Source organism: Cygnus olor, chromosome 3, assembly GCF_009769625.2.
Source record: "Cygnus olor isolate bCygOlo1 chromosome 3, bCygOlo1.pri.v2, whole genome shotgun sequence".
NCBI lineage: Eukaryota > Metazoa > Chordata > Aves > Anseriformes > Anatidae > Cygnus > Cygnus olor.
The window spans coordinates 26981791-26996523 of NC_049171.1; the positions used below are offsets into that span (position 1 = coordinate 26981791).

The 14733-nt window shown below is 38.0% G+C and overlaps 1 protein-coding gene across 3 annotated transcripts in view; it reads left to right on the forward strand.

The window, feature by feature from the left end:
- The window catches only part of PRIM2 (DNA primase subunit 2), a 109217-nt gene that overhangs the window by 86294 nt on the left and 8190 nt on the right, over positions 1-14733 (forward strand). For all 3 annotated transcript variants that reach the window (XM_040554257.1, XM_040554258.1, XM_040554262.1), the window contains 2 exons: positions 420-546; positions 931-1013. In XM_040554257.1, the coding sequence (XP_040410191.1) occupies positions 420-546; positions 931-1013 (210 nt within the window). The remainder of the gene's footprint in view (positions 1-419; positions 547-930; positions 1014-14733) is intronic.

Sequence of the window (14733 nt, forward strand, 5' to 3'; positions counted from 1 at the left end):
AGTATAGGTGAAGCATTATGCTTTGGGGGAACAAAAACGTGAACCTGACTAAGGAAATCTGAATTTCTATTATTTTTCCATGATAAAACAATTATTTTATGGACATTTATGAAAGGTTTTAAATTGCCATGTCTTCACCATTTACTAACATCTTGGGGCTCACGATTTTGGTCTTTAATGATTTCTGCATCAGCTTGAAAGATAATAATTCTTATTTCTCTTGTGATGTGTATGTAAAATATGTATATGTGCATATACAAGTCCATATAATGTAAAAATCAAAGCTAGCAGCAAACAAATCTATTTTCATTTTTCTCAATTTGAGTAGGTTTGGAGAATTGACTTCATAATCCAGCATTTCTATTTGCAAAGTTAAAAATCTGGTACAGGATATAAGTATATATGCTTTTTTTTTGTAGTTTGACAAAGGATATGCTTACAGCATTCGCCACAGCTATGGGAAAGAAGGAAGGAGAACGGATTATACCCCGTACAGCTGCATGAAGATTATCATGTCCAATCCACCGAGTCAAGGCGATTATCATGGTGAGTTCTCAAAACAAAGGGAAATCTTTAGCCTTTTCCTTGGCTAAGGAAGAGAGCCAAATGGATTTCAGTTTCTTCCTCTGGTAGGAAGCTAACAATCTCTTTTCCTGTCACTGAATGAGAACTGTGGCTTGTTTATGTTAAGATATTTTATGTAACTCTTGAGAGTCTGGTGCCCTACTAACCATGCAGTGGACTAATTATTTAAAAAAAAGAAAAAAGAAAAAAAAAAAGAAAAAAGCAATTGCACATATGGGCAATTAACTTTTTTATTAATAAGCTGTTAGACAATTAGAAACAGTTTAGTTGGTCTCTCGAGTGTGTTACTCTGCTAACTCCTGGGTAAACAACCTTGTTTGTGAGCTAGCTTGTTTTTACTGTCAGGGTGCCCATTCCGCCACAGTGAGCCTGAGCTACTGAAGCAGAAGCTGCAGTCATACAAGATCCCTCCCAGTGGAATAGCTCAGGTAAGGCATATTTTGTTTGGAACTTCCTTTAATGAGGCCCTGTTTTTCAATTGTACTGTATATTGGAGTAGAAATGCTGCATGCAATTTGTTAGTATGTAAAATATCTCTTCTTCGAGAAGTCTTAAGCCAGAATCTTGTCTTTCTTGCTTCAGTGCTCCCATTGATGTGTTGACTGTTGTCATCACCTTTTTCTTTTGCTTAATATTATGAGTTTGTTTATTACTATAGTGGATGTTAGTCACTGTTTCCTGTAATAAACTTATAAAAAAAAAAACCACCATATGTCCATTGTGCTGACTTCCCCTAGACAACAACAGCTCATGAGATGCCTAGTGAAATTTAACAGATTTTAGCAGCTTTTTAAAAGGTAACAGTAAATTGATAACCTGTCATCTATAGAACGGGCAATCAGAAAATGGAACTTTTCGCATGCATACTGAAGGACATTGACCTCCCATTCATTGTTCTTGCAGGAGGTTAAGGATATAAAAGAACGCTGTTGTCTTCATTGGAGGGAGACATACAGGTTAGAGCTCAGCTGAGAGAGTTCAGGAAAAAGTAATGTATATTAACTGCGTGAAGTCTACATTAAGTCTGTAGTAAAATATCTTTTGTTCATGTGGAGTATCACCATTGCTGGTCAGGCACCATCAGAGTGTTGCACTAGTTAAAAAAAAATGTGAAAGTTTCATTTAAAGTAATTTCCCTTGGAAGAAGTAATTAGGAGATAGATTAAAAGAGAATAGTTTAAAAGATTTTATTGTTCGTTGGAAGTCATTCTTCACAAATTCTAGAAATCCCCAGACTTTTTTTCTTGGAACTTTTTTTTCTTTTCTTTCTCTCCTGGACCATATTAAGTGTCTTTCATCTATCTGACAGGCACTAGAGATACCTTCCTTTGGCTTTTTTCTTTTTTATATGCATCAAAAATCATGCTGCTCTGAGATTTTTATCCTGCTAATCATTGGAAAGATTGGTATGGATTTCCTGTTTTAGCTGCCTTGCTACGCGTGGGTAGGATTCAGTTGAGGCTATTTCTTCAGTGCTTTTGCACAGTGAGGTAGGATCTTTATATTTAACATGGTTCCTTAGCTCATTTGTGATTTTTTTGTTTGTTTGTAAAGTAGGATTGGGACTCATTACAAATCTTAAATTTTCTTATCAAAACTGAGTAAGAGAAACCATCTCTATCAGTGGCTGGAAAAGGACACAGAGCAGTCTAGGAACTCTGTGGGGTGAGTTTAAGTGCATTGAGAGTACAGGGCTCTGCAGTGGCCACTCTAAGTAATAAAAACAAAACAAAGTCCAGTAATAAAGCTGGCTCTGTCTGGGTTTTCAGAAATTGATATTTTACATCAGTCAGTCTGAGATATTCAGGAGGAGGACGAGGATTGCTTCACATCTGTCTCCAAGAGCTTTTACCTATCTTATAATTGCCACTCCCCATTACACGTGACCAATAACAACTCAGAGTCCTTCAGTCCAGACTGCAACTTTATAGAGTCTTCTCCAATGCTGGTGATAATTGCTGACCTTCCAGTGGTGTCAGAAATGTTTTTTCCTTTAGTGCAGTGAATGGTTAGGAGGGGTGAACGGTTTGTCGATCCTTTGAAACCTCTGATATAGTTGCTTTTCCAGTGTATCAGCCTCAAGATTGACGTTCACTCAAACTGTATGTACCCTTTCAGTCTGTTAGACATTCTGCTAGCTCCAGATCAGCGAGAGCTTTCTTAAAACTCAACAGATTTATGTTTTTAATGAATGATTCAAAGCTTGACCTTTCAGCTACGTATTTTAATAAACAGTGTCTTTCCTGGGGCTCATGGCTTCTTACACTTGTTCCTTGCTTTGTTTCAGAGTTCTTTGCTGTCTTCAAATGTGTCTTCATTTATTCTTTTCTGTTGCTTTGTGTGTTCTAGACAAGCAGGTTGTCACAAAGTGAAAAATTCCCTTCAGTGATGTCAAAACCAGATCAGTGCATGTATTGCAGTGCTTTTTCAGTTCTCTCTGCATGGTGGTTTATGGTAGTACTAAATGCGTTATTCTGGACTGAGAGGATACCAAAGTGGCCTCATACAGAGGAGAGCAAACTCAGGAGGAGCCAGAGTTTGACATCAGTGTTCCAGGACTCAGATGCCTGCAGTGTATGAAAGTCTCTCGCATCCGTTTAATGAAAGCATGCACAGTAGTTGAGTCATCAGCTGATGTGTGTGCTGATGCCACAGGTGAGAGACAGTAAATAACCTGTAGTGGATCTGAAAGCTTTTTACAGTCAAGGAGATCAGAATTATACCCGTGCTTGATTATCTCACGTGAGCCCTCTCTTGCTCCCCACTCTGGTGTTGTGTTTACTCAGGTCAGGGAAAATCACTGCTGGTCTGGGAAGATGGGGCAGAAAGTCATATCAATACCGGTTTTGTAGCTGCTTGCATTTAAGAGTCTCAGGCACTACAAGCTGTGATCCCAGGGAATTCTTTGGCATTTATCACCATGCATCTTTGATCTCCAGAATAATCCCCAACTTCCCAGGATCTTCACCCTCTTTTTTCTGTGTTCCCAAGTCCCTATTTTTCTTCATCTTAATAGTCTGCCTGCAAAATATGCAATCAGCTTCCTAACTGATGGTTCTGTGTTATGTTTCTTTATTAACTGGAAAATCGGAACATGTCACTTCTGTTTAGTCTAAATGTTATCAAGATTTACAACCAGCTCATACCAGTTGTAGCTAGCTAGCAGGTTTGTGCTTGACAGTTTGGAAGTTCAGTTTTGGCTGTTTACCTCCCACCCCCTTATCCCTGCCCCTGCACATGCACAGCATTGTCTGCCACCCATCAGTTTTTACAGTTTTAGCTAATTTTTGCCTCCACACATGGAAGAACATGATACCCGTTTTGTTAGGAAGTGTCTTCACTTTCATACAAGTCTGTTACTGTTTTTACACGGTTGTAGGACCCATCTGTCAGCAATTCATTATTAGGACTCTCTAGTTATTTAGCAGACAAATTAATACAGTTGTCTTTCTCAGCAACTAATGGGTGATCCAAGATCCAATTCAGTGACCTCCTGGAGAGTTTTTGGGAATGGGGTCATCCCATAACAGACTTCCTTTTTTAACCCAGATCAATAGGATGTGTTGACAAAGTTGTTTGAGAGTAAGTCAGTGTGTCAATGAGAATTCAGCCCAAAAGGCCTCGTTGCTTGGTTGAAGTGGGTAATGTAAATATAATATCCACCCGCTCCATTACCAAGGTCCTGCAGACCCCCACTTCCCCAAACAAGTCTAGTATTAAAATTTTCTCCGTTTCCCAAAACACGTACCTGTACTTCATGTTCTCAATGTCAAAAGTAGTTCCTTCTTTTTATATTCAGTTTTATAGGTTCAACTAAGAAGTAACCTTTCTACTATTTCTAGAAGTGGTTAGCAATGCAGTGGCTTAGCAGATCCCTGTGGAGGTCAAGGAATCATTCTTCACTGTGTTGTGTGTGAGGAGAATTAATTGGATTATCACAAGAGTTAGTAGGATCTACAGCTATGGGCTCATTACCCTATGCAGAAGAGAAGGTTTTCTGTTTACAGCCTCCTCTGAGGAGTAGATGGAAGGATGTATCACTACGAACCTGAAAAGCAAGGTAGTAACTATCACCGCTGCAGCAAGTGATACTCCCTCAGTATCACTGTCAAGATGTAAGCTGGGAGAACGTTTGAGTAAATAAGAGTTGGTTCAAGCTACTGTGAGATTAACCTTTTTTTATTTTTAGTTAATACATTTTTCACCTAAACAAAATGTTTCCAGAGCTAGATTCCTTATATGCTATCACCATAAGACGTGCTTCTTTTCAAGAATGTGTCTGTTTATACCCAGGAGACCTCGTGGGTGGATGGTTTGTGCTGTAAAATGTTTCTTATGTTTATCTGACAATGTGTGAATCTGTTATGCAGCCATCGTCATGGAAACAGATGAGATTTTCAAAAGGCATCTCCATGCTAGGTCTCAGGCAGCATCTCTGTGTGTAAGGGCACGAGGTCTTCTGAGCTTACCACCTAGAGTTCTGTTCACGTGCCCACCAAGCATTTTGTTACATACAGTCCTGTAGTTCTTCCTGAACTCGATGCTCCGGGGCACTCCCTCTTCTGGGTAAATGGTGTTTGTGAGAGGAGTATATCGCGCTCCGTACTTCAGATAAGCAGTAGTAGATGCTTCTCTCCTGAACTCAGAAGCTCGCTTTAAGGGGTTGACAGTTCGAGAGTTTCTGTTCCCTGCTAAGATTAACTTCTCATTGTGAAATTAAGGTTGATTGGAAACTCATCAGGCTTGCCCTGAGTATCAGTTTCCCTCAAGAGGAGGTGCCAGAGAAGCTGTGGAAGAGAGGTGCCAGAGAAGGTGTTCATGCACAGTGATCTGGATCAGAACTGTTGTTGTTTGGGGTGCTTCCTTTCCATTTGTTCAGACATTTTTAAATATTCGTCAAGGTCGTGGTGACAAGCTAATCTTGAGGATGTTTTTTGCTGATTAGAGTCCCAGGGGTTGTTACATCCAATGCTCTTTTGATGTTTCAAGTGTTTCTCTTCAATAATCTTTGTGCTGTCTGTCAGCACAAAGAACTGTGATTTATTCCTGAATATGCTGTGTTCAACAAGGGGATGTAGACTCCTGAATGGTGGTGGTTTATCTTCCAGAAAGCGAGTTAACAGTGCTTCAGACCATCAGATGTGGATTTGTAGTACGTCAACAGCCACATCAGTGAGTTTTTTCCCCAGTTCTCCTGTAACTTTCACAGCTTACCTGAAAAGGTCCTTGAATCATGAAAGCCAGGCTGCTGTTTTAGTTGATCCCGAGTTGATCAGAGATGGCTGCAGGTGGGTTTTATTTTTTCAGCAATAATCGCAAGCAGCAACCGATTGGTTTGGATGCGTTTCCCATCCTGTATTTGGTTTATGCCTTCTGTTCTTATGGGTTCTTTCCAAATCACCTGTGCTCCAACTCAATTTTAGTTCTGGGATTTTAATCTGGTGTTTTTAGAGTACTCATATAGAGTGCTGTTCTGTCTTCTCTTTCTAGGGCTGTCTTTCATACTTTTGAGATAAGGAGTACTCTTTTCCCTCTGAGGTTCATAAGACAGGAAATTCCTGAGTCTTTTCATACAAAGAAAGCATTTGACTGACCAGTGGTGGGAACATAAGCCATCCTCACAGTGCTTTTCCAAAGGGCTCCCTGTGCATGGACAAGGTGTGAAACAGGAAAGCTGGACTTGGGGACTGTGGTGCAAAGTAAATACTGCCAGACCTGACATGAGTCGGTGGTCAGTCTGAGCGTTGCTTTCGTTGCAGTCATCTTGTAGTAGAGCCAGTAGTGAGAAAAGTGATGAAGATATTTGAACATGTAAATCTGTTTGATGTGAAGTACCTCAGTCCAGCCAGCTATCTCAGGTTGGATTTTCTGAGGCTGTCTTTTCTGAGATTGTCTCTGCTGAAATGATCTCTCTGGTGATACAGGAATTGACTCACAGGTCTTGCCTAGTTATTGTATACCCTGAAGCAGAAAGAATTAATCCTGATGTTTATTCCAAGAACCAAATTATTTGACTTGTATTTAGTTCACATTTTCCTTAGGATAAGCTATTTCTTTATTTGTGAAATTAGATTTTTTGTTTGTTTAAAAATTGCTTCTTGGAGAAGTAATACGGTTAGCTGACAATGTAATGTGTGATTGCGCAGTATTTGCATTATGTTTTGGACCACATTTCATTTCTGTCTTTTGGTATACTGCTAATCAGGTAAAATCTTTATAAAACCGCTTCTGAGAAAAGCTAATCAATTTGAAGAATATGAAGATTAAAGCATATGCAAGATAAATGCATCTGTTTTGGTGCTCTACTAAATGCACTATAATATGTTGCTGACATATCTCAAATAGAAAAATAGTAGTGATAGGCTTTGATTTAGACTCGTTTTAAAATACCGGTTTTTGAAGAAATTGCCCAGGTTTTTTTCCCAATTCACTGCTATCACAATAGCAAAAGGTAATAAAAACTTGTGGTTCTGCAGTAGGGAGAAACAGGAGACCTAGACTCATTTTTGCTTTTTCTCCAATTACTACTTTTTTTTTTTTAAGAAAAAATGCTAATGTAAACGAACAGAAGATAGATAACTTTAGAATGAAGAATATTCTTTCTAGTAGAATTATTCTCTTAATTTAAAAAGCCGCTTTTTTCCATAATTGGATTAAATTAAAGATTCTAAATGAGTCATTGAACTTTGGCCAATGTTTTCTGACAAGTTTGATGTTTTGGGGGATAGGGGAGTCTTAAAAGGGAGAGAAATAAATTAGCTAAGCCATGGCTGGGCAGACCACACTCCCCCTTCTGACGATTTAATATTAGAAAAGTTTTAGATCATTCCTAGCTGTAAAAGTGTTTTCCCTTGCAGCTGAAGAATTCTGCCCTAACCGCAGTTAGTGCTGGTAGTGTTTCTGTGAGTTTTGAGGATACTGTTCAAGTAAGAATTACTAATAGTTATTAAACTATTATTTATTGTGGAGATATATAAAAACAGGAACAAAACCACAAGAACCATTGATGTTCTTAATACAGACAAATCTCATGTGAGACTGGTTTTGCTATCACAGTGAAATTTGGTGCATTAAAGTTCCTTAAAATTTCTCTTAGCAATTGCAATTTTAATTCTTGTCTTTTTTTGACTTGTGGCTATAATAAATATTTAATTGATGATGATACCATATGGGACTTAATATTTATTAATCTAACTCTTTTCAAAAATTCACATTTTTACTTAGAGCATAGATATTATGAGATTTTTTTTGTGGCGGGATTCTTCCCCAGTAAATTAACTAGATAAAATTCAAGTCCTAAAATAGAGTACCCTTACATATAGCTTGCCAAGGAATTTTAAAAAAGCATTAGACCTTCAGTCTAGAAATTGTACATCATTCACATCTCTCAAATGGTGAGTTAAGACTGCTTGTTTGCTTTCCAAAATTGCTCAGATGGTTATTGTCTTTACTATATCAAAATTTGCAAATGTTTTAAAATGATTAAATCTTTCCAGGTGGACAGTTAAGTGTCTTGAGAATAAGATTATGTCAAGGAAACTTCGTTAGTGAAAATAAATCTTTGTGGCACTCTGGTGTAGATTTGTGTAACTACAAATGCTGTAAATTTCCATAGACCCGGTGTTTTAATACAGTACTTTGCTTATGGTTCCTCAGCTAAACTGTGTGTCTTGTTGTCTTTAGTTTTCAAGCATGAATATGCTTATTGATTTCACTAGGACTACTTTGGCATATAAGCTGAACAGATACAAATACAAGTCTATCTAGGCAATACTAAGCAAGTCTTGTTTTCCAGTATTAAAACTCTCACCTATTTTTATCATTCAGGTATAATGTGTCTTGATCAACTTCTTTGACTTTCCTAGTATGTGTTTGTTGGTGTTGTGGTGTTAGTATTACTGACACCATCAATGGCGAGTATTAGCATGACATAATTTAATGTCTTAAGTGTTTCATGACATCTTAACATGACATAGATTAAAGCTATTCTAAAAATCGGAGTGACAGTATTTCAGACTTAGTTTTCCCAATCTTCATTTTTTCCTGATAAGTTGAAACAAATGTTAGGAATGAGAAGGTATGTATGGCTATTCAGGTGAGGGTGAGATTGTTGTTAAAAAGGGTGTATGCAATTAAGTAAGAGTGGGTTGTTCTAAAATCTGGTTGAAGGGCTGGTAACTGAAAAAGTAACTGTTGAACTGATGGACTGATGAACTGGCTTGTGTGTATGAAACAGCATACAAAAAGAAAAGAGAATGCAAGAAAGGTACAGAAACACAGTGAGGAGCATAGCTAATCTGTTTGATAACAAAAAGCTTTAAGAATACAGTATAGTCAGAGTATATGCACGGATTTTATTCTACATAGAACATGGTTTTAAGTACTTAAGACAGATGTTTTATTATATTGGAAACCAATAAAGGTTGGACTAGAAAATACACTTTTAAAAACTTGGATTTGATATTCTAACCACCAGAATAATGTAATAAAAATGTATGTTCAGTTGATATTGAGAGTGTCCATTACTGAATCACAGAATGGTTGAGGTGGTCAGGATCTCTGGAGGTATCTGCTCCAACCCCTGCTCCAGCAGGGCCACCCAGAGCAGGGTGCCCAGGCCCATGTCCAGGTGGCTTCTGAAGATCTTTAGGCAGACTCCGCAGCCTCTCTGGGCACGCTGCGCTAGCACACAATCAAATTTGTCTTTTAGAATAATAGAATTACCTGCTGTTTAGGGCAAATAATAATAAAATTAGATTAAAAAGCACACTTTCTCCCACTGTTGGAGAAGAATGTCATTAGTTTCAGCAAGTTCAATTTAAAGTATTTAAATTCATTAGTCAAATCTTAGACTTCAGTACCACGTGCTTATTAGCCTAACTTGGTCCTGCTGCTATGGAAGGCAGTTTTACCCTCTGTTTGTCTGTGCTTCTTGAGTTTCCATTCCTTCCCTCATGCTGGCCTTACGACTACATGGTAAAATAGATGAAAAAATTATCCAGCTGTAGGTGAACCTGAGAAAAGGGAAGAGGACTGAGATTCACTTTCAGCCTGTCATTATTAAAATGGAGATGGCAGGAATGAGGGGGCAGAATTAGGATCTGTCTTTACACTTCAGCAGCTTCAATTTATGGAGTATTAAACTGCTCATGACATTTTTATTTAGAAGAGAAAGGAGGAAAAAGGAATAGCACAGAAGAAATCAAAGGTTTAAATGCACCGTTCAGGATGAGAATACAGGAAAAACATGAAAACACAACAATATATATGAAGCAAGTTGTCTTAGGTCATTGTTCCTGAAACTGCTGTTTTGTAAACTTAAAATGTACATGAAGTAAAAATTTTATTTTGTAAGGTGTTTTGATTTTGAAGTATTTCAGATGCTTGCTTTTACACTTGATAACAGTCCAGACTTTGACTGAGCATTTCCTTGCTACACGGGAACGTGGGTTATCTATCAAATCTAAAAACAGGCAGCGCTGGCTTTTAAAGTAAGTGGCTGTAAACTCATACAGGATTTGTCAAGTTAAATGAAAATGTGTGGGGAATCATAGCCCCAAATTTCTGATTAAAAGTGTACGTTTTACAACGTGCTATTTCAAAACTTTTTGGTATCGGAGAAATGAAATACTCAAATGCAAGAAGGGCTAATGCACCTGATGTTCACACCATTATCTTTCAGCAGTAGGCTGTGTAAAACTTTGAAAAAGTAAGCAAGCAAACAAACACAACTAGCATTAGAGCTGTTTCCTTTTAAGATGATTAACTCGGTTTAAATTATGTCTGTCTTTATTAAATAAGCTGCCCAGGGGTTGCTGCAGCAAATATAGTCACATATTGACATTTTCTTCTCATTCAGGCATTCGTTTATTCTTAAGTGTTTAATGAGTTCCTCACTGTCATACATAAAACAAGAACTTAAGGCTGGAAAGCCTATACATTAAAAATGGAGGGGGGAAAACTACAGGTATTTTTTTAAGAGATGTTCATAAAATACCTCCATCAAGGTCATGACTGCCTCTTATTTTTACCTTTGCAAAGCATACTGGATTAGGTTTTGTTACTTCATGGTTGGGATGCAAGTTGCAGGGGAGAAGCTGAGCTGTTACGGTGCCCTGAATATTACCATGTGCGATGCTGAGTGCCATGAGATCAAGTATTCTGACTACAAAAGGACAAGTGAAAGAGTATAAGAGGAACAGGAGCTGTGGCAAGGATGTAGCAATGGTCCTCCAGCCTGTGAGGGAGTCCTAGAGGGAAAACAGAACTTAAATATGAGAAGATTTGTGCTACATTATACGAAGAAAACCTTCAAAAATTGCTGGCGATCATTTTAAAATATAAAGGAAGTATTAAAAAATGGAGAAAAGATTTTTCTGTGAAGTGCAGTGTGGAGTCTTGGGGCAGGACTTATGCTCAGGTGGTCACAAACTGACCTGAAACAGAAGAAAACACGAATGTGTTCATGTATGTTCCAGCAGTTGCCCCCCGTCATATCTTCAGTCACCTTTGAAATAAAATGAAGGTTAGAAATGAGTCACGCTTAACTGAATCTACAGCAGAAAGATTTCGGGTTTGGAAGATATAAGGTAATTCAGCCGTTTTCAGATAAAATGAACTAACTTTGAATAAGTGAAATTAACAATGGATAATTGCAGAGCTCAAACTACCCAGCTATGCAGTGTCTTAGCTGTAAAAGCTGAAGGTCCATAAAGCAGGTGGCTGCATGCAGCTGCCAAACATCATCTTAACCTCATTAGTAGTCAGTAAAACACCATCACAAAAGCAAGTTGCAGATGGCAGGGAAAGAAAAGGCACATAAGAACTAACAAAAGGAGTCCTTGAGTATGTACAGTTACTTGCAAAATAAAGCAATTTAGTGTAAATGTCTGAATATGTGTGGAGGCAAAAGATTGCTGCTGGTAATTAAGGTAGTTTTGAGTGGAGGTCTGTTTCTGGGTAACACCAGTGAAAAGCAGCTGCAAGTTTGCTTTCATTATGAGCACAATTGTAGTAGGAATGATAATATTTATTATGAATGATAATTCTGTTTTATTTAAAATAGAGCATTGCTCGTTCCTCTCCCACAGAGCACTCTTTCCTAGCTGGTTCTGCTGTTGCCATTATTAACTCTTTATTTCATCTCAGAACACCCAGTTGATCTACTAAAGCTGTTCTTCTTCGGGTATGTTTATTGTAATCCTTATTCCTCAACCCCATCATATACAAAAAAAAAAAGTTAATCTGTTTCCATGTGATGTGGCTGATTTAAAGTTATGTGCCAGTTACTAGATTTATGCTTTGGCTGCCTTCTGTGTGCCTCTCAGAACGGATGGGAGCTGAATTACAACTGCTTTTCCCTGAATGAGTCACAAATGTTTGTCTGGCTTTTCTACCCAGCCACAGTTTTTAATCACCACGTAAGAATTGTCTAGCTTTGTCACTTCTACCTGTCAAATTTGGCTGAAATTTGGCTAAACAGCCGAAGCTGAGGAGGTAACGTGATGGAGAGGGGAAAGGAGTAGGAATGAAACGTATTCAATCTAGCTTCAATGTAAGTATGCCTACTGGTGCAACCACATACATTGATTTGAGAAATGGATGAAAGTCCCTGCTCTGTTCTGGCTGCCATGCTGATCTATGGAGCACTGTCAGTGGTGGGAAAAGAAGAGCTATGAAGATGTGATTACTAATTTCACTGGAGAATGCTGGCAGGGGTTCCTCTTAACAGCTGTTCTCCAAGCTACGTGTGTCTTCATATAGTAGTGCAGCAAAAAAAAAAGTGTGGTTACAGAATGGCAGGCTCTGGGAGGTTTGAGCAGTCTTGAGGGAGTGGGACAGCAGGTCCTTGGTGAAAGTGCAGTAAAGGTGGGCAGTGAAGATAGAGCTGCTGCACAATTACAAAATTGTTCCTTAAGAATTTTAGGTTCCTCAGGGCCAACTCTGGTAATGTTACGTGTCAGCAGTATCGATTCAATGGAGTACTCTTCTCCACTCTAAAGATGGGTCAAGGTTTTCCTGAGGATGGGTCAGGGCTTAAATGGGCCTGGTTTCAGAATAGTTTGTCCTGGATAATCTCTCCTACAAAAGTGGAATTTATTTGTAAGTGCCACTTCATTCTCTCATCATCTGTACCGTGTCAGTGATCCCTCTTCTGGTATCTGTCACTTGAAGTTAACCATTTTTGCACTGAACCGTCAGAGACAACAACAGCAGCTTGATCTCACATCCTGTGAATCACCGAGTTAGTAAATCAAAAGCCAGCTTTGATAATTCTTGTCTTTTCTGCTTTTCAGGAGAGTTGGATAATGGTAGCATTGATGCAAAAAGCAGCTATGACTGTGTGGTCTGGAATTGAAAAGTAAAGCTGCGGTATGACTACTAGCCTTTTAACTGATCAACTTTTCTTAAAAGTTCTCTTAAATTAGAAGAGAACCTCGATGCCTTTAAACTTTGAGGTTTTTATACTCAGAAGTTGCTGATACTTCAGAAAGCTTCTGTTTGCTCACTCGGTTCTGAGTCTTAAAATGCATTTCCACCTGAGGTTTTGAACTGTTTACTTACATTGAGGTGTAATCTTGGTTAAATGAATAATTCTTAGGAGACCTTAAGGGTTCTTGAGCTAGATTGAATTAGTTGACTTATTCCAGCCGGAAGGGTTAGTTGAGAAAAATCTGAATGCTATGAAATAACTCAGTGCAAATGTTTCTTTCAGCTAGCCAGTGCACCCGTAGGTCTTCTTGATCGTGACTCTGAATCATGAGGAAAATATAGTGGGGCATAATGGCTTTTTGGTATAATGAAAACTGCTGTAACAATTCTGTCCTGTTGAAATACACATAAATGTAAAGATTTGGGATTCAACTTTTTTTTTATTAAAAAAAAAAACACATGAATACATACAATGTTGTTAGCATTTACTTGAAAATAGAGAGCTCTTTTGCACAGTACGGATTTTATTGTAAGGAACAGGCAGAGGAAGATGTAAGGCAAAATGTAATTGAAGTGTTTCGAATAGATGAACTTTCTTCAACCCTTTGCTTAATGTGACACTAATTTTTTCAGTCTTTTTCAAAGGGGGGGGATAAAGAAAGTGTGTTTATATATATATATGTGTGTGTGTGTGTGTGTATGTGTATATGTGTGTGTGTATTGAGAGAGAGTGCCAAATTTCAGACTTCATTGCCTGGCTGGCCTTGGTCTTGATCTTTTACAGAAGATTTAACAGGAAGTGGCAAGAGGCATAGAAATGTAATCAGTTGAACTGTAACAGAGAAACAATGTGGTTAAGTACTTTCCTGGCAGTGTGTTGCCATTTTTATCCGTTCAGCAAATGTAATTTATTTATATATCTGTCAATAAATACAAGGCGGCATCCAATAACGAGTGCAGCAGGGATTTAAGCCGGAGTGTATTGCTGTGTTTGACACAAAGGTCAAACCTGGGAAAGGGCCTTGAAATTAACATTTCTTGAAAACTATTTTTCCTTCCAGTGAGGTTATCTCTTAATTCCAGCAATCTTCTCTGTTTGATAAGCAGAGAGCGCATACATTTTGATTATATGAAGGAGGGAGGAGGTGATGAAACTTAAATAAATAAATAAAAAATTCAGGTGGCATTGTGTTCTGCTGATAAGAATGGAACTTTATACAGCACAGAAGAGATTACATGCGGTAGAATTGGGAAAGCAAATTGTATTTACAAAAGATAGCATGATTTTCCTAATAGGTGTTGAAAACAGGCTATTCACTCATGTATTCTGCTGAGCTTGGCTAGAAATAACTACATTTCAAAAAGGACAAATCTGATTGAAGGTAGAAGCATTCCCGTCTTGCAGACACTTGTCTAAAGGGTTTGCATTAAATTTTCTTGATGGGAGCACAGTAGTGTTTTATTCTGCATCTGTACAAACTGGTAATGTGGAAAATAAAAATACAAATAGTGTACTTGATTGCTTCATGCTTCAACCACTTGAATTACTAGATTTATGTCTGCAATTATGGAAGAGATGTTGCAATATGATAGTTCAGCAATAACTGTCACAATTGTATTACCAAAATATATATACAACTCATTTTTGAAGTTAAGGGTATTAAAATTAAGTTTTAGGGACCAGACATAGCTTCCTGGGGTTTTATCTTGTTTTTA